The sequence below is a fragment of the Nannobrachium achirus genome (assembly GCF_963921795.1).
Source record: "Nannobrachium achirus genome assembly, chromosome: 13".
Lineage (NCBI taxonomy): Eukaryota > Metazoa > Chordata > Actinopteri > Myctophiformes > Myctophidae > Nannobrachium > Nannobrachium achirus.
The window spans coordinates 20,077,441-20,105,330 of record NC_137833.1 but is presented as its reverse complement, the minus strand read 5'-3'; the positions used below and the strand labels follow the sequence as shown (position 1 = coordinate 20,105,330).

General features: G+C 42.4%; 1 protein-coding gene across 5 annotated transcripts; it reads left to right on the top strand.

Moving 5' to 3' along the window:
- The first annotated feature begins 1,563 nt into the window (after positions 1–1,563).
- lrrfip2 (leucine rich repeat (in FLII) interacting protein 2) lies at positions 1,564–26,995 on the top strand. Of its 5 annotated transcripts, XM_080740968.1 has the most exons (15): positions 1,564–1,748; positions 3,261–3,413; positions 11,927–12,013; positions 19,342–19,383; positions 19,685–19,816; positions 20,468–20,539; positions 22,100–22,270; positions 22,393–22,485; positions 22,939–23,031; positions 23,858–23,959; positions 24,340–24,472; positions 25,357–25,527; positions 25,836–25,915; positions 26,088–26,192; positions 26,312–26,995. In XM_080740968.1, the coding sequence occupies exons 2-15, from the start codon at positions 3,324–3,326 to the stop codon at positions 26,420–26,422; spliced, it is 1,482 nt and encodes a 493-aa protein (XP_080597094.1). In that variant the 5' UTR covers positions 1,564–1,748; positions 3,261–3,323; the 3' UTR covers positions 26,423–26,995. The 5 variants fall into 5 exon arrangements, with proteins under 5 accessions (XP_080597094.1, XP_080597090.1, XP_080597092.1 ...); XM_080740964.1 differs by lacking the exon at positions 20,468–20,539; XM_080740965.1 differs by lacking the exons at positions 1,564–1,748; positions 20,468–20,539 and adding an exon at positions 1,761–2,034.
- Positions 26,996–27,890: the final 895 nt, after the last annotated feature.

Sequence of the window (27,890 nt, the reverse complement as noted above, 5' to 3'; positions counted from 1 at the left end):
ATGTTACAATATTTTTGTCATTTTAACACTACAAATCTTGTATATGACTGGGTCCTTGGCACAACAAAGTCTATTCAGATGGAGGTCCGTGGCCAAATACACATTTAGGGGTCCTGACATGAACAGGTTTGAGAACCACTGCTGAAGTGTGCACTACCAGTAACAATATCCTACAGCAGGGGTCTTCAACAGGGGGTCCGCGACCACTAGTGGGTCCGCGGGGAGTGCAATTCCAAATAACGCCGCGGGGACACTGCAGGGGGTCCCCGAAATTGTTGGGGGAAAAATATATATATTTTTTATTTTTATTTAAAAAAAGAAAGAAAAAATAATAATTTGTCTTTAAAGGGATATTCCACTTTCAACAGGGAGCAGTGGAAGGGCCTCTCTCCACATACACACCCATTGTAACTTCAAAAATGTTAACCATGATAGATTCATTAAAAACACCCATTATTTTTTTCTGGTGACTCATACTAGATACTACCCTCCTAATACGTGAGCAGGTCGTGTTTTTTCGATAACTTTTTTCATTTATTTTTAATAATTATTTGGGAAAATGGAAAAAATGAAATACAAAAAATAATTATTAAAAATAAATGAAAAAAGTTATCGAAAAAACATGGCCTGCTCACATATTAGGAGGGTAGTATGAGTCACCAGAAAAAATAATGGGTGTTTTTAATGAATCTATCATGGTTAAAATGAAGTTTGAAGTTACAACGGGTGTGTGTGGGGACTGGGGAGAGGCCCTGGGCCTGGAGGGCCTGGTAACATTTACATCAAATATCTAAATATTCAATCAAGCTAATTCTGTTCAGGGTATTCATAAAAGCCTGATTAGATGATACAATTACCAAAAGTTTTTTTGAAAGTGAAATATCCCTTTAAATATAACAAAAAATCAAACCTCGGTTCGAAGTGGAGCGGTGAATTTGAGCAGCTGTACCCTATGTGAGTGAGTGAGTGAGTGAGTGAGTAAACTGTGCCTGTGAGTGAGTGGTGAGTGTGCCTGGCCTGCACAAAACAGCGCCCCTCCTTTAACTAGTGTGTTGTGTGTGGCCACTCAAGGTATTGCCAGGCTATTGCCAGCCAGCCACCCAGCCACCCACCCACCCAGCCACCCACGGACATACCCACGGACATACCTGTCTATTGGGAGCGCTTTCACCGCTCCAAAAACATGATTCTGTCTCTTTTGAAAAGCTTGTATAGGCTACATGAGTATTGTGCAATTGACAGATTGTTAGTGATAGATTGATAGTATTGACATTTATAAATGGCTGTGGTACAGCCACTCCGGGGTCCCTGCTCCATCTCCCCATCAGTTTGGGGGTCCCTGGTCTGAACACGTTGAAGACCACTGTGACCTACTGGTAAAGCCTGGTAGGCGAGGTTAACCTACTGGTAATAACCAGTAAAACACACACACACACACACACACACACACACACACACACACACACACATTCACATCCGGGACCTTCATTCCAGCAGTGTGTAAACTGTGGGTAGAAGGAGGAGGAGGAGGAGGACACAGGAGGAGTGGTGGAGGACAGACAGTGGAGAAAGAGAGGAGTGGACTGACTGCTGCTGCTGGAAAAAGCGCTCTGTGATGACAGCTGTCAGTTGTGGACAAAAACACTGTGAAGCTTTTGAAGAGAGGCTGAATCAATGGCTCTGTAAACGACCACAGGACAGGGGACGGAGCGGGGGGACACCCTGGGAGTATCGAGGCTGCTGTGGAGGTTCGACGTTGGGCCATATTATTATAAATATATATTTTTTTTTGGTGGGAAGAGGGGGAGAACCTGACGTGACGAGCAGTGGCAGTTTGCCTTGTCTGTCATAGGAAGAGTCGAAGAGGCTAGCCTAGCAGGCTAACCAAAAGCTAACTGGCTAAAATATTAGCTATAGCCTACGGACTGTGTGTGAGGGGGGGACTGGCCTTCAATGGTGGGGTCATCGCAGAGGAGAGGACGTGGATTTTGTGTGGATATTTTTCTTTTTCCCCCCCCTTTAGATTCAACTGAAGTAAGAACCCTGTGTTTAGTTTATATAACTTTTCAATTGTGACATTTGGGAGGTATTAAACGAGATGCTACTATGCAGTTAGCCTATCAATTAGCCCTGCCCAACGTTAGTTTGAGTAACGTTAGCCACTAGAATGAAGGAGCACATTGGTGTGATTTGGTGTTGTTCTGTTGTTCTGTTGTAGGCACAGCGAGTTTATTTTTGTATTTATTATTTTAGACACTTATTTCTAGGGGCTAAAGAAATCAGTATGGGTCAATATTCACTGAATATCTACGTCAATGTTTTCTATTTTTGTATATTAATGTGTGTGTGGTGTAACAGCTGAAGAATTCCAGGCGGTCCGTTACTTACGGTAGGTTAGTTTAGTGCGTTGATATTTACATGATCCAATCGGTCTGGTAACTTAACATGAATGACACAAAGCTGACTTGTCTAAAACCTTGACTGTCTCTCTAAAAGGTCTACTGTAAACTGTATTATGATCATCATAGCCATGTTCCAGTTTCTCAACCTGGTCCCCTATCTGGGCGTTTTCTGTACTTATCAGTGCCCATGCTGACTAAATTGCACTGCAGTCTATTGTCTGTTAACTTATTTCATGGCTAACAAGTTCAAAAGTTAACTTTGGCTTTTAATCATCATAGCTAACGTTATTGAGCCAATCAGGAAAATTGTCACATTCAGTGAGTACAAGGCTTATTGCTAAACATCCATGGCAATCAGATTAATATTAGTATAACATATGAAGTTAGGTGATCTGTAGCTTAATACTGTATTAAAACATGAAGACTTTAAGTAATGTTTTTTTTCTGGCTGCCAAAAGTTGACCAACCGGTTTGTGAGGTTGCAGGGGTCTTGCAAGTAAATTTTTACAGCTGGTCTCTGTCAGCCACAAGTGTTTATCCAAAGCCCTTATAGGAGCCAGACATGAGTGAATGTGGCAGTCTATTGTTGCAGGACTGAAACCAAGAGATAGGGATGGTGTTTTGTTCCTGAGTTGAGAGGGTGTCAGACCAGAGTGTTTGAAACTGGAGACATGCATTTATGCGTTTCCATCATTAAGTTCAGTGCTTTTGAATGCAAATGCAAAATGCCTCTATTTTATGATCTTACTCTGTGATGTATGGTTATGGCTGTGTGTTGCTTTATAGAATTAGGAACTATCACTCAGAAACTTACGTTTGTTTGTTTGTTTGTTTGTTTGTTTGTTTGTTTGTTTCCAGGTGAATTCCTAGTCCCTTGTTTTTGGCCTTAAACATCTTTGGAGGTGCAGTTGCTCTGGCAACATGGGCACACAAGGTGCTGGTAGAAAGCGCACTCCGCTTAAAGACCGCTTCTCGGCCGAGGATGATGCCTTGAGTAGCATCGCCCGAGAGGTAAGCTCATTCACGAATCACCATAATAACGCACCCTTTGTTTTTTGTTTTGTTTTTGCTTTTGTTGTTTGCAAGTGTGATCAAGTTGCACGGTTACTGAGGTGAACGTAGCATTCCAACTTGAAAGATGGGTCGTCAGATGATCCCCATATCAAACTTTAGACTAATTACATTTTCTCCCTGGCTATTATACAGCAATTTGGAAGTGATAGCAATGTATTCATAGTCATAGTTACTGGTGTTGTGCTTCAAGAGAGTGTTTTCTGCTGGTGATTCAGTCAGAGTGTATCAAAGGGTGCGTTCGTAAATGCGCACCGGGTGTGGTTAGGGTTAGGGGTTATGGTTAGGTTTAGGCATAGTTTTACTGAGGTTAAGGTTAGGGTTAGGCATAGTTTTACTGAGGTTAGGATTAGGGTTAGGTTTAGGCACTCACTACACTGAGCACACACCCGGTGCGCATTTCCGAACGTACCCTTTGATACGCTCGGACTGAAACACCAGTAGAAAACACCATCCCGTTGTGCTTCAGTTGTAGGCCTACTCTTAAGTTTTTTACTTAACCGTTTATGTCACTCATTCATGTTACTCTAGTCGTCCATGTAAATGTTTATTATACATAATTCCTCTGCACAAGGAGTGCTCAGTCCATCATTATTATGAAGCAGATATAATAAATCAAATGAGATGTGAAGGCAAATGTGAGGCAAATGTAACAAATGGGCCTGAAAGTTATATATTGACACATATTCACAATAGCGCTGATTTATCTGAGGTGGTCTTGTTATGTGGATATTCAGGTTTTGCTAGTCCATAATGTCATTGCCCCAGCCCAAAGGAGTGGAGACAGCTGGTTTGGACCACAGGGAGATTGACTTGTAGCTTGTAGCGTTTTTAGTTTGCTGTGGAAAAAAGGCGCAGAGGAGAGTGGCTGCCTGGCTTGTAATGACTTGCCCTGGGATTATTCCATTTAGTTCAGCTACAGGATTGTCATTCCTTTGCTCTGCTTGGAAGACAAGTCAAACAGGTGAAAACACGCAATGCAAGGCCAGCTTTTGCTTAGCAGGATATTGGCCAAATCAATTTAACCATCTTATCTGACCATGTATTGTCTCAGTCAGTAGTATGTCACTTTGCTTCTGATCCACTTCACAAAGGGCAGGGCATTTTCCCCATAGAAGTTAATATACCTATAAAATAGGTCCCCTGATCCACTCGAAGAATGTATCCGTCCTCGTGCGTGGAAGTTGTGTTGTCCCATTCTAAGGCACTAAGCATACTGTAAGACTCCATTTGCTCTCTTTATAGTCATGCAAGCCGATCATAGAAACATGAGTCATCTGACCCACCCAGTCAGGTCTTAAATGAATCACAGCCTTTCTGAAGCGAACCAAACATTGGATCAACTAATGTGCAAGGGGTTCATGAGGTCAGCCTCTAACCTGGCACACATCACCACACCTTCCCAAACAAATGCTCAAAACACAGCAGCTTATACTTCATCATGTGTATAGAGCTAAAGCATGCCTACCTCCCTGCTTGCTTGCCTGTGCTTGGCACGGATCACTGCTGAAAGAGACTGTGAATTTGTGAATTTGAGCCTGCACCATCCCCGGCCCAGTTTTGAGACCACTTGCATTACTGGGCACTCGGTTATTCTACATTAGTCAAGATACCAGCAGGTTGCTGGAAAATCTGTCATGGTCCAAACATTAGAATTAGATGATCACCTCATGCACATTGCCATACCCAGGCACAGACCTTAAGATCTAAGGGAGTTCATAGTATTTAATTAAGGAAATCACTATAAATCTGTGTGGGAGTGGACGCTATAGTTCATAGTCCATTTTATTTGAGCCGTGCTAGTTAATATCAACAAGACATTCTGTTGAAATGGAAAAGTGTTGTAGTCTTTTTCCATATACCATAAATCAGCCAACTGAGGCCTTTCACTGGCTGGAGAGTGCATGGGACATTACAGTTGTTGTCAATAACTGACTCTTCAGGCTGCTGTGTTGTAAAGAATTGATCCAGCTTTGACCTAATTGATGAAGCAGGCTTTAAAGATTCAATATTTGTGTGAAATGGTCTAGTAATGGTTTGATATCCCATAGTGTTTTTACTATACAGCATGGTTCCGCAGGAGGCTAGACAGTATCATAATGTAATTTTATGTTTCCTTTGCTTGATGTTTCGTTTAAACCACATTGAATTTCATTGTTGAAATGTGCTATACAAATAAAATTGCATTGCCTAGATGTCTATAAGAGGGTAGTTCTGTGTTCGTGTCCAGCGCTCGCTAATCTCACAAACTGCTGGACCAATAAGCGACAAAAATAGGGCCCCTTTGAACTTAAAAGCTCCAAATTATGTGCAGTTTGGGTTATGGGGTGTGTGCACTGTGCAGTCAGTGGCTGTGCACAGTATATGAGGGATTCAGTGTATAGGAGTCTCAGAAGTAATGTTGGAGAACCCAGACACATCAGTGATGTCAGTCATCTCCAAATGTAGGCACTGTTTCAGCATGCAGCTGTTCCCATGGCGGTGGTATCAGTGATGTCAGTCATCTCCAAATTTGGGCACTGTTTCAGCATGATCCATCGGCTCTGGGGCATATGCATCGGGGAACCAATGGAATCTGAATCGCTTCCATGTGCGTCACACTTCCATGTGCGTCACAGAAACAGAGCCTGCCTCTTCTAAGAACAGCTGAGGCATCAGGAACTGGATGGAAACATGCCAATAAAGTTGAATTGAATTGATAAGTCCCTGAAAAGACACGCTGTGATTGGCCAGTAGTCACTTTGACTGGCAGCGTTCCCTCAGTTTTTGTGGACGTCCGGCCTCCAGTTGTTACACGTCGCTCCAATGAACTGACGGCCGCGGACTTACGGACAGACAGACATTCGGTAAATTAATAGTTAGATGGCGGTGACACACAGGCGGTATCATTGATTTCAGTTATCTCTAAATTTGGGAACTGTTCATTCGGGCGTTTATTAGTAGGATATTGTGCTGTCACATGAAGCTGGACCAATCCTCAATATATTGTCCAATCAGAAAACCAGCAAAAGTAGTTAATGTAGCATCACATTTTAACCACTTTATCCATTTATATGTTGGCTATTCAAAGAATTGCTAATCTACAAGCTGTTTTTACAATGCAACAACTTGGTTCCACGCTGCGAGTTTATACAAATGCTATTTTTGAATTAGTTTTGAAAAATATCGATAATTTTAAATATTCAATCATTTAGAGTTTTTTTTGTTGTTGTTGAAATCCTCTCTTCTGGGGGTCCCTGACACAAAACCTTTTCAGATGGGGGTCTGTGGCCAAATCCACATCAATTTGGGGGTCCTTGACACAAAAGCTTTGAGAACCACTTCACGTTGTTCCGTTTTCTGTCTGACGTACAGTATCAGGCCCGCTAACAACCAGATTTCTATGATGGTGCACTTCTGCTGCAGCCGATCAGGTTTCCCCCCCCCCAGTCCCATGATGTAGGTGCCGGGGAGCTGGGGCCGGATGGGCAAAGGCTATAGATAGGACAGAGACACAGAGCTCAGCTGTGCTGGTGTGCAGAGCAGGTCATTCTGTCAGACAGCTCAACAGGTGCAGAGCACAGGGGCCAGCCATCGCTCTCTTCTCATGTGCTCGCCATCGCAACTCCCACTTCCTTTCGCAGCCTTGTGTAAAAACCACTGTGTGGCAAACTGGCAATGCATGTTTCCATTTACAAGTTAACATGAAAATGCCAAAGGATGATTGCCTTATTAGTCACACAGGCTAATGAGAATGAGCGTATAATGACGGGCATCAAAAGCACTCAAGATTCTCATCCGTTATGCCAGCACTTGGAGAAGGATTATGATGAGGAGGATTATGATGACTTTTGACAGATGCTAGTGAATACTATCGGGAGTCGGGACTTCCAATTAGGAAATACCACATGTCATGCATATTTGTTTTCTGTCAGTGCTGAGGGATTATGGCTTTTTTTTTTCTTTTTTTTTTTGGTTATGTAGTTTTATCCGTTGATCTGTGGAACATCCCAAAACCAGCTAATCATTAACCACTTAAACCCCATACGTTGTTGAGCTAAGATAAAATCAGCTGAGATAAAAACAGCTGTTGTGAGCTTATCGATTTGCTATTTTCGGCGAAGGTTTTCCCCTGAATACCAATGCTGCTGGGGTTTAAGTGGTTAATAATGCATTCCTTTATTTATACTGATTGAACATGTTGATGGTATTTTAGCTATATAATTGCTGCATTTGCTATAAATTAGTTTTAGTATGCTGTAAGTGACAATAAACCTTTTTAACCTAAGAATAGAATATCAAAGGTAAAGCCCCATATTGTATTTGTTTCATCATTTCCGGTTTTGTTGCTTGTCTTCTGTCCTGTATGAATTCACTCTCCTGATTGGATGAAATGAGATAAGATGTTTATTTGTCACTGTATGAAACATACACAATGTTGTTTAGTGCTTCCACATAAAGAAACGGCAGCATCAACAAAGAAAAATAAATACCCTGATCGAGAAACATAATGCCATCTGTTCATAGTCTGTTGTCAATAAAAACAACCCTAATGCATGCAGTAACTCTAATAAAAGATCTTGAATATTAAAATATTGAAATATAGAAACAAGGGGCAACCACAGGATATGCACTTGCCCAAATGGGTATCCTTCTGACCTCTAAATGTATTTTCTATTTAGTAAAGAGCTGGAGAGATGGGGAGTGTTGAACATACACCATAGCAATGATTGCTATGGGAATATAGAGCCATTTACGAACAAAAAATAAATACCGGACCGGCGGGTAGTTTACAGCACCTTTTTTTTTAATGGTGTACATGGAAATATATTTTTGAGGCAGATGGATGTACAGGCCACTTCATGTTTAATCACCTCTGCTTCAACTAGAATGCATTGTACCTATCATTACTGTTCGTAAGCCCTCTGACACACGCACAAAGTGTTGCTTTTTCTGTTGCTCTATTTTTGTCTGGTTTTTGGCACTTACTACTGCAGCTTGACTCAGTCCTTTAACAATAAAATAAAGATGTTAACCTCTCACCTTCATTGAGGTGCTCAGTAGAAACAAACAGGAATTGGAAATTAATCTGACATCTACAGTATGTAGCCCCTTTGAAAAAACTAAATAAAAAAGAACCTGGAAAAACTAAACACAAAATAACCGGTTATTTGGATAGCTGTTCAGCAGTAGTGGGTGGGGGTATCTTTTTAGTTTGCTTCATTCAGCTTCACTTGAGCCCATTATCAAAACAGGAATAGCCCATGCCCACAGGCCTTCCATTCTGGCAGCACTGATAAGCATTTTCCGGAATGTTGACTCTGTTTGTCTGCAGTGAGATACAGTATACATACACTAGACTAGTGTTTATGGGCTGCCCTATCCTTTACTTAGGGTGTGTGTATAGAGATAGAGAAGGTTTGGGTTCCATGGACATTTGTTGTTTGTGTGGAATGTTACGTTTCAGAATATTTAGCAACTGGGTGGTAAGGAGGGGTCGACTAGTTTACTGATTTGTGCCATGGGCCTCTTCTTGTGAGGGCTTGTCTAAATTAGCCCCTGCTGCTCAGGTATCTTGTATAATCAGCCCCTGTTCGTTTTCTGACTGTTTGGGGGCAAATTTGTGGAATGGCTCCTCTCACTTTTCACACACAGGACGTTTGAGGTGGCTGGCAACCTGGTTTATTACTAGTTAAGACTGTGTTTGCTATGAGGTGTGTTTCTTGCAAATGGAGTAGTTCAAGTTTGTGAAACCTCCATGTTTACTGACTGAACAAACCAAGCCCTCTTGTCTGTTTATCCTTTTTTTGATTCTTTGTCAGTTTGTTTGTTCTCCATTGACATTTCCCCGTACGAGGTCCTTAAATTAGCCTTCCTGGGTGATGGTTAGCACATGTTGGTGATGAGGCATCCCAGGAACTCACTCTGCATGGATTATGAGGCTGTGACTCATGGTTTGAACTGGTCAACCAGAGCAAACTGTCCAGTAGAGGCACTAACAAGAAGTATAAAGCAGGGGTCTTCAACAGGGGTTCCTTAGAGTTACTACAGGGGGGCCGCCAAATCCTTGTGTGATAGGATCATTCTTTAAAATGAACAGCTTGAACCCTCGCATCCCTGTTCCGAGGAGAGCTTTTGCCAAAAATAGCAGATCTACAAGCTCTCAACGCCTCGCAGCGGGAGCTTGTAGATCGGCTATTTTTGGCAAATAGGTTTGGTGTAGAGGTAAAAAAGAGCAGACCAAGTACAGAGTGAAAGGTCAAGTTTACAAAATATCAACGATTTAAGTGGTTAAATGCCTGAAAATACACATTAACATGAATCCAACATAGACCAATGGCAGTGCTCTCAAACAAGTACAGCGGTAATTTCCACATTAAACGTTTGCGAATCATGACATCCTTGATCAGAATGCTGTTTCTTAAGTTTATAACTTGAGAAGAGAATTGTTCATATTTACAGGCACTCATTGTTCTATTATAAATGATTAATATATTGTTTCAACAACTGTTGTGAAGATGACATGTTTAGCCAATGGGAGCTAGCCAAAGGCCTTTGGTAGGACATTTTCATCAGAGACATGGAGGCAGCATGGTACAGCATAGATACCTCAGTTAATGTTTAAGTTGAGTGTACATACTGTACATTCATAGAAAAGTAAGTTGTGTCTGTTTTCCATATTAAGGCCCCACTGACACAAAGCTGGCATCAGCCAAAAACAAGGTTCCACCACACGTCCTGGCCACGTCCTGGCCAATCTTGAAAACTTTGGATGTTTTTTTTTTTAATGCTGTTTTTCAAGTCACGGAAAAATGGATTTGAATGTCTAGTCCTGAAAATGTTGCTGTCCTGGAAAATATTTTATGTGTATAAAAACTGATGCAGATTAGGTTTTCAATCATAAGGTAGAAATCTGCCAGGGTTTACGCTATAGCCCACTTGATGTTTTGTCCTATAAGTCTTGACTCAAAATGTGCTTTCCCCTGGATTCCTCCATTCACCATCCTTATCGTAGCATGTCTCTCCATTGCTCTGTGCCTTTTCATACAGTACATGATGCCAAAACAATGTCATCAAATGAACTACAACGACACAACGTGCCTTCTGGCTGAAATCTGTATGATCCATTTAGTCCATAAAGAGTAGTACAAAAGTTATCTGATCCCACAGACATCTTGAAATGTTTACCCAGCAGTCAAAAACGTTTCATTATGCAATAAAAGAAAAGAGAGAGCCACACACTCATAAACATTATTTATTTCTCAAATAAATAGTGTCTGAGCAATTTACAAGTGTGGCTCTCTCTTTTGTTGCATATTGTAATGATTTGACATCGCCATCACTCAGCACCTCACAATATTATTACTGTGTGTGTGTGTGTGTGTGTGTGTGTGTGTGTGTGTGTGTGTGTGTGTGTGTGTGTGTGTGTGTGTGTGTGTGTGTGTGTGTGTGTGTGTGTGTGTGTGTGTGTGTGTGTGTGTGTGTGTGTGTGTGTGTGTGTGTGTGTACACGCGCGCGCGCCCTTGCTCTGCACAATGATATGCAACAAAGACTAGCATTGATGTTTTTGTGAAGTTGTTAATAGCACTTTATTTTTTTGATCAATGTTATAATTTTTGATCAATTACTTTATTAATAGTACAATGCAGTATTATCAAATATTACATGATAAGATATGGTGATGATATAGATGTGGGTCACATACAATGTCCTGGAAAGTTATATAAGTTAAAAGTGAGAACTCTGTCTGAGCTGCCCTTGGGCATCTTTGACCGTAGCTTTTGAATCAGAGGCAGAGGTCATCGTTGAGGGAGAGCTCTCTGTTTGGGTGTTTGGCCTGAGCAAATCAGAGAATGAGAAGAGAAACAGAAGTGAGTAGCAAGCTAATGACACATAATATGGCACACAGATGCAGCAATATTGACACGAGTGGCATGAAATGCTCAATTTGTTAGTCTTCCCAGTAGTGGTGCAGTGAACAACCCTATCCAAGCATATTTAGAAAATATGGAAAAATACAAACTAATCGAAAGACCCACTTATGCACACAATGAGTTAACCTGTTGATTGAGACAATCTGGCAATCAAAGCCAGGATTACATTAATGATTGGGAAACCCCAACACAGAGCTGGATTGCATTGGTTTCAGCAAGTTTGTACTTTGTGGCAGCTGACCACCCTGCCACAATGAATCTGAGTAGCCAGTATATCTAGCGAGCCTGTGCAACAGTAACATTAAATATTTAATTGAGTGCTGGTATTTTGGCGCTTCTCTTCAAATACAGGACGACCCACTTGAGCCCTTACTTTCTTGTCCACAGTGATATCACTGAATACTTATTTTGTTACTGTAAATGATGTATGAGAATATTACCCTGTTCTTGTTCTTTTTTTGTTGGGCAGGTCACTGCAGAAGGGCACCGCTGTCATTCTCCTTCAAAACTAATGATGTCAATGCCATTTGTTTCTTACAGGCGGAGGCCAGGCTGGCAGCAAAAAGGGCAGCTCGAGCAGAGGCGCGGGATATTCGAATGAGGGAACTTGAAAGGCAACAGAAAGAGGTACGCAAAGAAAAATAACAATTCAGTTGAATGTGATGTTCTTGGTCTTTCGGTTCTTCTATTCTTGATATAGGCCTTATCCTCCTGTTCCTGCAAACAATCAAGGATTTGAAGCAAAACGGCAACAATAAATTAACAGACAAAAAAAAGGAAGAGCTACTAAGCTCAAAATGTCACCTTGGAGGTAATAAATTACCTTTGCAGCTGTATCCAGTGTGCGGACTCTGTTTTCCTTTCACATTTGGCCTTTTAAATGTGTGTGCTTTATTCACTGTTCAGAGAAGAGAAAAATGCTCCCGGGTCTCAGTCTGATCATAATGTGTTCTATTGGCAGGCAAATGTGCAAAAGAACCATGCAGGCGGGTGTATGATGATAAAGTGTGTGTTTTCTTTGGCACTTCCTCCTTTCTGTCCAGATCTCTTACCACCACTCATCAAGCAGCAGTAGCAGCAGCAGGAAATGGGGTCAGATCCACCAGTGGATGGTAGGCAGGAGTGTTGGAGCGTCTCACTCCACTAACATAGCCTGCTGCGTCATACTGGGCTTCCATCTGAACCGCTTACTGCACCTTACCTCACAGAGGAAATATGCCTCTGCGTTGTATTTGCTTTGGAGACGTCGTAGTGTGTGTGCGTGCGTGCGTGTGTGAGTGCGGTAGAGTAGGCTTTGGCCTCTTGCCTCTATTTAAGCTTGACGGTTCTGTTGGTAAGAAAGCAGTTTGGACCTGGTCTTGACTTCATTCAAAGTGATGATGAATTGTTTTGAATAACGGCGTGTCATTTTGCATGGACCTTATCTTTACACCGTGGCAGTTTATGAACACGGTGAATAGAAGCAGACGTTTTTATTGTGTGCAGGCTTGCAGCTTTTTAATTACCGGTAGTTTAAAAAAAATGATAATAATTGATGAAGCTCTGAATGTACCTTGTAAGACCTGAATGTACCTTGTAAGAATTTTGGTTTGTTCAGACCGTATATGGTTCCTACTTCCTTTGCATGGATCTGCCATTGCAAAGCAGCGGTTTGGTGTTGCAGTGAGTGAGCGACTGTTCCCATTCAAGTCTCTCTGCGTCCCTCTGTAGTCTTCACCAACTTTCATTTCTACCTCTAGGCTGACTCGGACAAGGCCAGAACGGAAAAGGCCAGATCCTCTATTACTAGTAGTAGGTCCAACAGCCATCATCGCCGGGTCTGTATTTCCCACACTCTCACTTCCTCATTGTCTTATCTGCCTGCATTTCCTATATTCTGTCTCACTTATTCCTTTCTCTCATGATTCATGTTCCTCTGTCTGCAACTCTCTCTCATGGTTCTGTGTTTTCCACCTTGACATCAGCAGGGGTTGGATGATGACGTCATGTCAGTCCGCAGCTACAGGGTGTGTACCTAATCGGCTGTTAACAACATGCCCACATTTTTATATTTGGCCCGTATACTATTAAAGTGGTGTGCAGTACTTTGATTCAGAAGGACCATTCTGTTCTGGATTAGAAAGATTTTTCTCGAGGCTATGTTAATCACTTGAACCCAATGTACTGTATCTTGTTGTCCGTCAAATGCAGTGCGAGCTTCTAAGCTGCTATTTTTGCCAAATGTTCACCAATAATGACATGACCAACATTTCGCTTAGAGTTCATATTATATGGTTAACGCTGACATTGCTAAAGCGTTTATTGCTCATGATGATGATAAGATAATGTGCTGGAAGGCTGTAATATATTTACACTTCTTGAAGTGGCTTTAGTCTAATTTTTGTCTTTATTATTACTTCAAGTCAACAACTTCGTCGTTGCGTGATGGGGGCTCTACTAAGAGCCTTTCAAGCGCTCGTAGAAAAGAACTCATGGTACGTTTGTGTATGATATGCACATGCATGCGTGTGTGTGTGGATTCTGTGGAAGCACATGCATATTTGTGTGGGTTTTGTTGAATGCTGTGGATTGGGATATTTAGTTGAAGGTACAATAGTTACTGAAGCAATAGATGGTTAACTGACTAAAAGATGTTAAGGCAGGTCAACAAGAAATTGTTGAAGTTGAAATTGTTGTTGCTTACTTGCTTTTATTACACTAACCAAGCTATCTAGTACAGGGACAAATTACCCCCCCCAACATTATTCAATATTTTTGTGTTTGTACTAGATGTAGTAAAGATTAGGTCATGCATGTCTAAAGTTAAACATTCTGCCTGCCGTGTTAGCTTGTGTCTGAGAATGTGCATGAAAGATTTACCTTTATGTTGTGTTTGGCAACAAACTAACGCAGGGGTCTTCAACGTTTTCAGGCCAAGGACCCCTTAGCTGAGAGAGAGAGATGAAGCAGGGACCCCCACAATCTTTTAATAGATATAGTTTCATTGTTTGACAGCACGATCAACCGTGTAATTTGAATTCATGTTAATGTGTGTTTTCAGATATTTAACCAATTGAACGGTCAATACTTAATAAACTTGACCTTTCACTGTACTTAGTCTGCTCTTTTCCCCCTCCAAAGCTCTTTGCTGAAAATAGCTGATCTACAAGCTCTCAACGCCTCGCAGTGCGAGGTGTTGTGAGCTTGTAGATCTGCTATTTTTGGCTGAAGTTCTCAGAATATGGACGCTAGGGTTCAAGTGGTGAATATAAGAAAGGGGGGAAAAACAAGTTCCTATCACACAAAGATTTGGAGGACCCCCTGTTGTAACTCTGACGACCCCCTAGGGGTCCCGGACCCCCTGTTGAAGACCCATGACCTAACATATGATCTACTGTACTTTCACAGTTCACTTTGCAGTGTTGTTTGTGTCAGCACATCCTGGCGGCATGTCCGTGTGTGCAGAGCGCTTCCCAAGTGTTTAATCATGTCACAAGCCTAATGCCCGCAACTCCTGTTCTCCCTCCAGTCTGACTCGAGCATCTACTCGAGCTCCGCCTTGAAGAGCTCCCGCTCCACTGTATGTACCGTACAATGTGCCATTGACATTATATGAATTCACTCACTGCTGTTTTTAGCCTTGAAGACATTCTTTGGTTTCATTTAAAGAGGTTTGACATGGCATATTTGTTTTTTTTCCTCTGGGGGTGAACAGAGTTCTGTGTACAATGACCTGCATGGTCATTATAGGAAGGCCTCATCAACTATCGGCTCCTCTAGATCGAAGGACCTGCTGGTCAGTGCCCTCCCTCAATGTTGGTCTTGCTGGCTGCCGCCTCTAGCATGCAGGAGGCAAGGCTAGTTGGCAGGCAACAGCTTTTAATGTATACTATTGATCAGCTGTATGGTAATGGCAGGGTATCCTATTGATTGCCATTGTGCTCGTGTCGCTTAGATAATAACCACACAGTGTTAATTAAAGTTAGCCCTCCATTTATTTTTCCATTACATATCTTGAAGCTGAACTTGATCTCTGCTGTTTTTCTGGTTCGTACCATCCTGCTGCTCTTCCAGACTGGACTGTACCATGATCAAAGGAGCTACAGCAGCCTATCGAAGACCAAACCTCCTCCTCCCACTACTTCCACCTATCAGCCACGGGTCGGTCCCCCCCTCTTTGCTCATGTCCCATTTCTCAGCCCTGCTCCACATAGGCTCAAGTGGATGAGTGCCAGCCAGATTAACTCAAGCTAGTTGACAAAGTCTTATCTAGATGTTCCAGTTTATTGAACATATAAATCCACAGGCAGTTGAGGCAAATTTTAATACACTGATGGGTTGTGTTTCACACACGGCTGGTTTGTTTACAGCTTAAGGTGTTACAGCCAAGAACGTAACAAGATTTTCCCTCCTTGAACGGGATGTGTTTACAGTTTGAAGCTCTACAGTACATAGTCAAACAGTTCAAAGGGGAACCTTTCCGATAGTCTACAGTACGTAGTCTCATCGAAACGATTAAATCTTATCATACCCAACCCATTTGGAAGGAAGATTATGTCACATTATTCAAGTCATCCAATGTCTTCACAATAGAATGACAGGTTTTGCATTAAATTGATTGATTCAATATTTTAAATACCATTATCATATTTGATATTTAGAATAAGATGATTCAATTTGAGGGTACAATTTTCTTTCTCCATTCAGACCAGGAATGCTTTGCTTATTAAAAACAGACAATGGGTAAAGTAGTGTCACTTCTCATCTCAACACTAAAGCCCTTTTATCAGAGGGCCAGAAAAACACTCATCCTGTTTCCTCTTACTGCATCTCTCTCTTCAGTCCACCTCGCTTCACTTCCTCTGCTGTTATAACTTGACATTTTCACTGCTCCCCTGCTCCCTCAACAGGCCATCACCACCACAACAACCTCCTCTTCCTCCACCACCAATACCCCTGTCACGGGCCTGTCGCGCAGCTACAGCATGGTCAGTCTGCGTCCACGTGCTGCTGGCCAGTGCCCCTCTACATGCATGCTTCCTTTTACCTGATACCCAATCTTCTCTATTGACTCGTATATCTACATACAGTAGTATGTCCAAGCTTATATTTAGCTCCTTGACACTTTGGACACTTGATGGCGGGCCAGAGACTCGACAAGATAGGGCCTTGTGTCTCAATCCAGTGATATTAATTTCCCTACATAGTACAATTCTCAGTCTTTGAGAGACTTTGAGGGTGTCTGTACTCTAGTGAAAGGGTTAGTTTTTACCATCAGAGTACAGAGACCCGAGGGGAATAGCCTGCTCGATATGGGAATTAGTCAGAGGACTTGAATATTTAGGAAATGCTGCTTGCAGTCACAGGCATTCCACTCAACCCGTTAGCTAGTTCCACTTAAGATTTATGCTCCTTCTTACATCTTTTGCTGAGTCCTGCGCTCTCTTTCCCATGTGCCCTTAGGCCTCTATTTGTGACGACGGTATCTATGGCTTGGGCAACAGTACAAAAGCTGTAAGTCTGCTCAGTGTTTGTCAAACAGTGATGTCATTATAATCGTCATGGCGGCCCGCTCTACCAGACCATGGCTGGCCTGGCATCTGCCCTCATGTCAATACTGTCTGTTGCCCTCCCTTCCACAGCCCTCTGAATACAGCTGGTACTCTAACTCCACCCGTAGCAGCCCTGTGGTGAGCCCCTACTGAAACCACCCCCTTTCTCGCATGCTGTCAGTTAACCCCACACATGCACAGCCCCCAACTAACAAACGGCTGCCCCCACCTGTCCCCTCTGTCTTTCAATCCCCTATTCCAGGGGTTCTCAAACCTTTTTAGGCTGTGACCCCCAAAATAAACATATATGAACTGGGGACCCCCACCCTGACAAGCAAGTGAAAATAGCAGATCTACATGCTATGCTTATTTAATATTTGACAGTTTGGCCAGTTTGGTATTAAAACGGTCTTGAAAATCCTTAAATTGTCACTTTATAAATGTATTCAGATACCCTGTAGTGTATACACTTATGTTGGTTTGTTTACCGTTGAGTGAGACATTTATTTTACATTAATTTAATCATTTGGGGACCCCACAAAATAATTTGTGGCCCCCACTTGGGGTCCCGACCCCAAGTTTGAGAACCACTGCCCTATTCCCTGCCTCCACATACGGACACTAGAAACCAGAGATTCTCAACCTTTTTAATTTCAAGCTATCCCACTTTGATATGCATTTAGCTATGGACCCCAATTTTACTAAATAAATACAATGAGATCCCTGGGACGGTCGGACCTCAATATACACGGTCAAATCCTCAGTGTTTATTTAACTCTGAGAGTGTACAAATGCCAAACGGTCCATTTGCACACTTTTGGAGTGCGTAAGTGTCCATTTGAAATCCTGGTGGTGGTCCCTGGACCTCATGTGCGATGGACCATCAGTAGCAGGACTTGTTTTAATGCAAGTGCGTTGTTGGTCTTGCCTTGGAAGTGTGTGAATGTGATGTTGCTATGGCAATGCTGTTCAGGCTAGGCTGATGTTGTAGGTTTCATCCCGAATTAGTTCCAGGTGTTTGCATTTGATCAAACGGTCCTAATTGCATGAATTGGCGTTGCTTATTAGGGTTGCGGTCGTTGAAGTAATCCAATAATCCATTTATCAGAGAGACGGCTAGTGAGCTTAATCGATGTGTGAATGTGTGTGTGAGATGGAGAGGGACCCATGTGCATGTACAACAGCTTGCCTTTGCGAGTGGGGATTCTCACTGTGTGTTCGCTCCTCTCAGTCCTCAGACGATGACAGTGGAAGCACGGTTTCCCAGGAACGCTACAGGAGAGGTCGCAGGGACAGTGTGGTGAGCTACAGGGACTGAGATTGAAATGAGTTATTGGGCCATTCAGGACTATTTCACAATGGGAATCGCCTTCTACAACCAAAGCGAACTCCATTGTGACACGCTTAACTCTGTCAAAAGAATACAGGGATTACGTTAAGAAACCCTTACGTTGCATTACTATTGATTCATTGTAATCATATTAAGTCACAGTGCTAGAAGTTGTTCTAGATTTTCTGGTGGTTCTGTTTTGTCATTCTGGATAATGGGTTTAGCCAAAGAAACTGCCTAATATTATATAGAAATGTAGTTTTCTTGTTTCCTTTTTGTAAGTATGTCATTCTGTTCACCTGTGGCTCTTTACCAATCGGTCTCTCTATCACCTCTTCTCTGTCTATTTTTTGTTTTCTGTCTCCATCTCTGTCCCCTCATCCTTGTGTGTGTGTGATGATCAGTCGTCTGACTTCTCAGACTTCAGTGAGTCGGCTGCTGACTATTTCAGCCGCTCCAACCGCAGGGGTAGCATTGCAGGCTCTGATCTGGATGACGTGAGCATTCCTGACCTGGACGCTGTAAGTGCCTGAGCCTCTACCTCATGACGGTGGGCTGCCCAGTGCTCCGCATCACCACTGATGGTGGATGAGTGTTCTACTAATCTCAGACATAAAGTGCATGATACAATTACCTATAGTTGATTTCTCACTTCCCTTTTTTGGGGGGGGATCGCGTCTCACTCACAGCCTGCCATTTCCGGTGTTGATCTTGTTGGAGTAGTTTAAAGTGTTAATGGTTACTTAAGTGTAGTGTTGGCTAATGCTATAGATTTGGGAATGTGTTTTATTTTTGTTTTTGTTTTAAGATGACTGGTGTGATTGACCTGAGAGTGTTTTTTGTTTTGGTAGTCCACGCTGTGTGGACAGTGACACACACTTAACGCATCAGTGTTCTGGACTATGAGAGTGTTTTTTGTTTTGGTAGTCCACGCTGTGTGGACCGTGACACACACTAACGCATCAGTGTTCTGGACTAACTCCTTGATTCACAGGGAAATGACGGCTCCAAGCATGGACCACATTGGATGCATGTTCCTTAAGATAACTGTCCATTTCTTTTAATAAACTCTACTTTGTCTTCCTTCATTTCAGCTGGATGAAAAATGTGACAAGCAGTATTCAGACTATAGCCGGGTGAGTACTACAACACTATAACAGTCATGCTTTGAATTGAATTTCACACTTACTCTATGTAAAAGCACTGGGTACTTATATATACTCAAGCCAATGAGCTAAACCCATCTATCTACCTGACGGTTCCACTGTCAGGTATATAGGTATCAGGGCTCGGCATGTTCGAAAAAGCTGAGTTGGATCACCCAGTCTGGTGTCAGGTAGCGGTGTTGAATGACAGTCCTGAGCTTGGTTGCGCAGCATTTTCTGTTTTGTGTGTAGCCTGTCTGACCGGAGGTCTGTGGTGTTTTTGTGTTCCTAGCCGTCCTCGCGCTGTGCCACCCCAGGCCTCACGGCCGCCACGCTGGCATCCTTGGGGGGCACCTCTTCACGACGGGGCAGCGCAGACACTGGGAGCGTCCACGACCCCGACACTAGTCTGAGTGAACTTAGGGTAAGGTGCACACACACGCATGCACACAAACACACACACACACACACGTTTGTATTACTGTACTTGTGAGGACATCCACATTTTACACACTTCGCAGCGTGGTGTGAGCTTGTACATCAGCAGTTTTATGGTGTGCGACACTGCAACGCAACTAAGTATAAATCGGGCATAATTCTTTAACACGCCCTCACACATACACTCGCGCCGTACACACCAATGAGATTCATTACTAAACAACCTTGTTATACCCAAACGCTTTTGTGTACATAGTAACATTATTTATTTGCAATAGAATCAATATATCAAGTTATTCATCCATTTATATCAAATAGTGTTTTGTATTTATGGGTCATTTGGGTAAACACCTGTGTCATCTGCATATCAATCACACACCGTTCATTGCCTCTGTTATGTCATGACCTGCCTCCTTTCCTAAGTGTCTGTCATCACAGTGTTTTCTCCACATACAGTATGCACGGGGAGGACTGGATGTGACATGTGTCCTGTGAGCGCTGTGCCTCCTTTATCTCTGGGCGTAACTGGTCATTGTCATGTGTTATGCCAGCCGTGGACTTGTCTTTGAGATGTCAGCATGGGTGCTCTCTTTATTATCTCTCCTTTAACACCCGAACCGTTCCCTCTGCTTTACAGGATATATATGAACTAAAGGACCAGATTCAGGATGTAGAGGGGCGATACATGCAGGGGCTTAAAGAGCTGAAGGTAGAGGGGCTTGTGCTCGTGGCATGCCTTCTCTTGTCCTCTCAGAGCCGTATGGCGTCCCTAACATCCCCCCCCCTCTTCCCCCTTCCTGCCTCCAGACTCGTATCTCTTTTACTGTATATCGCTATAACACTCCTAACACCACGTGTATGTACAGGGCACCCACTCTGAATGGCTTGATCACCCCTCCCTTTTGCATGATCTTCATTCACTTACTTTATTTTTTCTTACAAGTCGTAAGATAGGACAGTGTTTCTCAAAGTGGATTCCAGGGACTCTGTGGGTTCCTTTATGGGGGTCTAAAGTGACCCATACAAGTCTGTAACTCTTGACCGTGTACAAAAGGAACCAAATGAACCCTGATGGGTTCATTTGGTTCCATTTGTACCCTGTCAGAGTTAAGGGGACACCTTGAAATGTGAAAGTTTGAGAAACACTGAGATAGAAGATTTCTTGCTCCCCCTGCTGACAGGTTCCTGTCATGGTTTGTGTGCCTGAAGTTCTTGTGATGTTCAGTGTTTGGATTTAGGTCTGAGGTCTGCACTCAGTAGTTCACTATTCTCTGCGGAAGTGTGCTGTTTGTGTGTTCCATTGACCACGGTAGTTTACTAACAAACCTGCCCTTTTGGCTCATCCTTGGTAGAACTGGATGCAGCTGGAACCCTAATAGTGTTAACTTCTTTTTCCCTGGTTTCAGCAGTCGTACTCTTTAAGATCCCCCTTCCTGCCTTGTTTCACTCCTCATAGTGATGCAATGCATTCATATAAGTTATGAAATTCAAAGATATTATCTATATCAGGGGTCTTCAACGTTTTCAGGCCAAGGACCTCTTAGTTGAGAGAGAGATGAAGCAGGGACCCCCACAACCTTTTCGTAGATTCCATTTAGTTTCATCGTTTGACAGCACAATTATCAGTGTATGTTGAATTCATGTGTTCAATTTGTGTTTTCAGATATTTAACCACTTGAACCGCCAATAATCAACTTGACCTTTCACTCTGTAATTAATCTGCCCTTTTTCCCCTCTACATTAAAGCTTTGCCAAAAATAGCCAATCTACAAGCTCACACCGCCTCGCACCGTGAATGCTTTGTGAGCTTGTAGATCTGCTATTTTTGGCTAAATTTCTCAGAATATGGACGCTAGGGTTCAAGTGGTTAATATAACAAAGGTTTGGAGGACAAAGATTTGGAGGACCCCCTGTAGTAACTCTGAGGACCCCCTAGGGGTCCCGGACCCCCTGTTGAAGACCCCTGATCTATATATAAATGTTGTATATCCCAGATTAGTCAAATTTGATCTACCAGTGATAATTCAGATTTATTTTTTATTATAATTATTTTTAAATATTGCAACACCTCTCCCCCATTTTTACATATTGTAGACATCTGAAAAACATTAAAGTAAAAAGGGAAAAGTTGTACTTACAAATACTCTGCATTCTCCCCCCCTACAGTTCCCTTTATGTTTAATTGTTTTACATCAGATGAGCCCACCTTAACTCCTTCTTTAGCAGCTGAACTGTACCGCAAGTTGAACTGTGTGAACCCCCTCCACAGGAGTCACTCACAGAAGTGGAGGAGAAGTACAAGAAAGCCATGGTATCGAACGCTCAGCTGGACAACGACAAGGCAAACCTCATCTACCAGGTAGACACTCTCAAGGACGTCATAGAAGAGATGGAGGAGCAAATGTCCGAGATGAAGAGGGAGGTGGAGGACAAATCAAAGGTGGGACCTTGGTTTCAGAGCAATGGAGATCCTGACACTTGAAATTCTGCCTTTCAAATTGTTTTGTATGGACTGGTTCGTCCAGTGTTTTTGGCTCAAAGTCTGTCTTGTATGTTTTCCAGGAACTAGAAAGACAAAAGCACACGTGTAATGTCCTGCAGCATAAACAAGAGGAGTTAAAAGAGGGAATTCGCCAGAGAGATGAACTCATAGAGGTATGGAAAACGTCTCGTCACACCTCGGCTCTGTCAGCGCCTTGCAGACTGCAGACGAGCTTCTACTCTACAATTATTTAATAATATGGATTGATTGACTCCATTTGCCCTAGCCCTTTTTAGAGTCTCGTATTCAAATGTGGCAGCTCTTAACCTATTTTCTCTATTTGTGAAGATTTCTGAAACTTTTTGGCCTACATGCCTAAAATAGGGATCCCAGGTTCAAAGTGATTAAACACGGTCCGTCCTGTTTCGGTCTCTTCGATTTTGCGTCTCAATTTCTGAATGATCATAAGCTTCACAGGCTGTACTTCACAGTTCTTCACTGACACATTTCAGTTGTCTCTACTCTCTACTCCGCTGTGCGTTTCCACATCACGTCTTTGGTTCATCTTTTTCCCCTCTTGTTGTTATTCTGTGCTGTCCTCTCTTTACCGTGCAACACCACCCCAGGAGAGTCAGCGAATGCAGACTAAATTTGATACCCTCACCAGAGAGGTGTTTGACCTGCAGGAAACGATAAACTGGAAGGACAAAAAGATTGGGGTAGGAGGTCTCAAAGGGGAGTGCCTTGACATAATATGACAGGCAACAGATGGCTGTGTTTTAAGCTTCAAAAGACAATTCATTTTTAACCAATCAAACAAAGTGCCACAAGCCATTTAGCTATGTTGCCTCTCATGTTGTAGCTGCATGACGGAGACCTTTAAACAGTAATCTACTGTTGGATCTAATTCACAGTTTGGAGTTTTGCATGTGTACTTACTATTAGAACACCACTGACAAATGTTTTAAGTCGGATGCTGCAGTGTCAGTGAAAAAAATGTATGGCATTTGTAACACTTTGGTTATGAAATCCTTATAACCGAAATGATCCCATTCATCCTTATGCAGTATCTTAGCATGACATCGCCAAACTTCTCCTTCACTTTCATTTACATTATAATAAATGTCACATAATGGCGCATTTTGTGAAGAATCATTCAAACTATATACAAAGTTTAGAGCGCATATCACACAAATAAGGCTTCTATAATCCTTGTGCACTATTAGAATACAACCCATAGCTGCTCTCTCATAAAGTCGGTGTTGTCGTCTGCCTTTTCCTTACATCAGGTTTGTTTCTTCTGTGGTGTGTGTTCTGCTAGCATGTCCAGTGTTCCTGTCTGTGTGCATTTTATACCGGTTCATACTGTGGATGCTGTGTGTGTCTGCATGCACACAATGCACATTTGTGCACGGTGAACCTGTCTCCGTAGAACACGGCGGTGCATGTCTTATCAAGCCCTGTCAATCCAACTTCTACATTGCCCTCCTCTCTTTCACTCTTCCTTCCCTCTTGTCTTTTCTCTCCCCTCTGTGGTGTGGCCAGGCCCTAGAGAGGCAGAAAGAGTACTTTGATTGCATTAGGAATGAGAGAGATGAGCTCAGAGATGAGCTGGCTGACCTCAAGGGGAAATCCAAAGCAGGCGAGGTAGGTAATCCTAAAGACTGGGCTCTGTGAATTCTCTCTGAAAGAGAAAGCAGGTTAGAGAAGTTACTGGCCAGTGAACCCAACTGCTGCCCGTTTATTTTGGTTGGTAGCCAGTAAAATGCCGTCACTCCTGTCACATGCCGTAGCTGGGAATGTCAAGCTTTTGTTGTTTGTGTTTGTTCCATTTCATTCTGTCCTGCTCCATCAACATTTTGGGCCCCATTCTAGCTGTGTAGTTTCCTTGCACTGTCTCGCGGGGAGGCCAACTTTAAAACCATGACTACAGTGCAAATGGCAGCCGTTTCAATGCTGGATTGGATTTTAGGTGGGTGTGCTTTGTCATTCTGTGTCAGTAATCTATGTACCTCCTTCCCTCACAGAAACACGGCCTGGTCATCATCCCAGAAGGTATGCCAAACGGGGATGTCAACCACGAGCCTCTATCTTCAGGAATCACTGTGGTCTCCCAGGAGGCTGCTCAGGTGCTAGAGTCAGCAGGAGAGGGACCACTGGGTGAGTCAGCCCACTTGGGGTGCAGCATTTAACACAGTGGATGCCACTTTTTCCTTAAGACGTCCACAGGCATCTTAGGGTCAAAGGTTAATTGGACGCCGAGCCGACTCACCGTTAAGATGTCTTGGGAAGTCTTACCTGGTTACCATGGTTACCAGGTAAACAGAACCTGCGGTAGCGGCTGGTGAGCAAAAACACTACATATCCATCCCATCATGCAACGCGGCTGCCAGCATCATGGTGCGTCTGTTCTCCATAGATTCGGTTCTATGCTGATGCAAAGAAACTGCTTTACTCTGAATCAACTTTCAGAAGGCAGGGAGACGCTCTTTTTCACGGCGACACTGGGCCATGGTTAGGATTTTAGTTTCGCGAAAGAAAATAAACTGACGTCCATTTTAAAACCGCCAGATTACACCCATGGCTCTTTTGGGCTCTTCAAAATAAAGCGTAAGTGAAGGGAGGCACTCTATAGGCAAATAATTGGGGTTAGATGGCAATGAGTTAATAAAACGAATCGATAGACATAGGTTAAAAAAATAAATGTTTTTTTTCCCCCTTGTCATTATAGGCAACAGAAAATAGCTCCACAAACTCGCAACATATTGACATTTTCTACCATTTCTGCACTGTGACAAAAAATCTAATTTATTTAGTCGATTATTTGTTGATTATAAAACACACAAAAAACATGCGCTTTGATTATTCGATTAATCAAGCAAGTAATCAATAAAATAATGACAGTTGCAGCCCTACAGCCAACATGCAGTCTGTCTGCTTATGCTCTGTCAACGCAGTCAGCCCACACTCTTGTCTGTCTGCTGATGGAGACGTTATGCTCTTTGTGTCAACACTACTGTAAATGTCATTAACTTGTTTTTTAGACGTCAGGCTACGGAAGCTGGCAGATGAAAAGGATGAGCTGTTGGCTCAGATCAGGAAGTTGAAGCTGCAACTGGAAGATGAGAGACAGAAGCACTCAAAGATGGACAGCGTGTACACAGACGGGGAGAAGATGGAGAACGGCACTGACCTGCATTTCATCGAGATGCAGAGTGAGTTTTTTGTTTTAGTTTTTAAGTGCACATTTATCCACATGCTTTGAGAAATGCCCTTCTTTTTCAAAGTGTTGATATCTTTGAAACCGTATGTCCAAGATAGCGCCGCCCATGGCTGCTGTGGTGACTACGTGTTGCGTTCTGTCGGTGTTGTTTGGTGTTTGTCTGTTTTTTATGTTATATGTGCAAAAATGATTTGAATGCAAAAATGTAGTATGCCAAAGCAAATTCCTATGTGTATTACACAATGGTTAATAAAGTAATCTGAATCTGCAATGTAAACGCGGTGGCCTTTCTCTCTGTAGGAGATGCCAACAGACAGATTAGTGAATACAAGTTCAAGCTTTCTAAGGCGGAACAGGAAATGGGTACAATGGAACAAAATGTAAGTCTGGTCATGTCTTCTTTCTATATATCCATCTGTTTGTCTGTGTATCTGTGTGTGAAATTGGTATTTTGACAGACAATTTGTTATACTTTTGCATTCACTGCTACTTTTATATACACATTATAGTTATACTTTTGCATTCACTGCTACTTTTATACCCATATTCTAGATCAACAGACTTGAAGGGCAGGTATTGAGGTACAAGTCATCAGCAGACAACTCAGAGAAAATAGAAGATGAACTAAAAGCAGAGAAAAGGAAACTTCAGAGAGAGGTAAATACTGTAGATGATCACAGACCTCCATAATTTCATTGTGACTGTGGTTTTACAGCACAAAGAGCTACAGTAGCTGTCACACAACAGTGAATTCCTCCCTTTCTTCCCACTTGCAGCTGCGTACATCCCTGGATAAGATCGAAGAGATGGAGATGACCAACAACCACCTAGTAAAGCGCCTTGAGAAGATGAAGGCAAACCGAAATGCCCTTCTGTCCCAGCAGTGAGGCAAATGCCTCTGGAGCACATTTCCATTTTTGTTTTCAGCTGTAACACTTTAAGTTGTGTAGCAAACCAAAAACACTTCAACAAACAAAACCTAATGTAGCACAGTCAAAAACTGATCTGTGTTTTTATAAACCATAAACTTTGGTTTTTAAGCCAGCATCTTTTGGAGAAATTACTCAACTTACTAAAAAGTAAAGTGGGAGAGATGAAATTTCTGTTATCACTACTTAATTTTTTCAAAGCTTTGTACTACATGTTATTCACAAAATTGTATTTCTCTCTGGCTGGGTGCTTGGCTATTCTTTTGTTTTTTTGATAAGTTGCATGAATGAATATAATGATGCTTTCAAACTGTTGAAACCTTCATGGCTGCTCGGGCCCTGCACCTCCCAGAACCCTCTCACACAGTGCCTTCTCACACCTGGAGACTGAGGGTTTGCACCATTCTGCAAATCTTTGTTTTTAACTGGTACAGAATAATGTATTTAAAAAGGTGCAGCCATTATTTGGGAATATATAATACCAATTGTGTCTGCTACAGTTTCATTGAAAGACTTTTTCATTGAAAGGATTTTTTTTGCAAATAATATTTAAGATTTGTTGAAAATAAATGTAATTGTAATTACAGAACTGTACATAGAATGTGAATTGTTGCCGTGTCATTTCATGAAATAAGGTAGGTGAAGATCACACTGGTGATCATGATTCAAATATAGTAGTCATGTACAGGTTCGCCATACAACCAGAATGAAAGTAGTAGCAAAAAAACTTGTAAATGAGTAAAAAATCCCTTTATATGACTTACCCAACATGTTTTGACCAAGACCTGTCAAAGTCTCTTTAATCACTCAAGCCCCATTTTATATTTTGGAATTGGCCAGTCTACAAGCTCACAAAGCATCACGGGCGTGACGCAGTGAACTTGTAAATGTGTTATTGTCTCCACCAGCCGAAGGCTAATCTCCGGCACCGTTGGCCCAGTCGCTGCCAAAATGAGCACATGCACTCCCTAGATGCCAATTCAGAACCTCTGCCCCACATTTTCCTAATGGCCCTGTTCTAGCGCCACCATGAGGCCGATGTTAGCAAAACACATTTCTGTACACTACTCTTAGAGATTTTGTCCACAAATCCTACAAATCGGTAGACTGTATCTACAGTCATGTGATCAACATGGATCTGTCCGATTTTCCATATTCCATCCTGATTGGCTACAATTGGCTTCCAAAGTTTGCAGGATTGCTCCGTTTTGAACAAAATGCTTGAAATCATGAACACAGTGTGCAATCTTGGTGAAATTGGGTGTGCACGTTCCCACTAGGCCGAGGAAGAAATGCCACTTCAACTTTCTCAAATCAGCCTCATGGTGGCGCTATAACAGGTCAATTTGTGTTTTTTACCTTTAACTCCACCGATAAGTGGGAAACTTTGTATGCACACTCCCTAGAGGCTAAGGATAAACCTTTG

Bases quoted from the DNA above. Each gene is read 5' to 3' on its own strand.
- lrrfip2 (XM_080740968.1), top strand. From the start codon at position 3,324: ATGGGCACACAAGGTGCTGGTAGAAAGCGCACTCCGCTTAAAGACCGC. The intron at 19,817-20,467 runs GTAAGGTGCACA...TCTGCTTTACAG, and splicing joins CTAGTCTGAGTGAACTTAGG to GATATATATGAACTAAAGGA. The intron at 25,916-26,087 runs GTAAGTCTGGTC...CCCATATTCTAG, and splicing joins TGGGTACAATGGAACAAAAT to ATCAACAGACTTGAAGGGCA.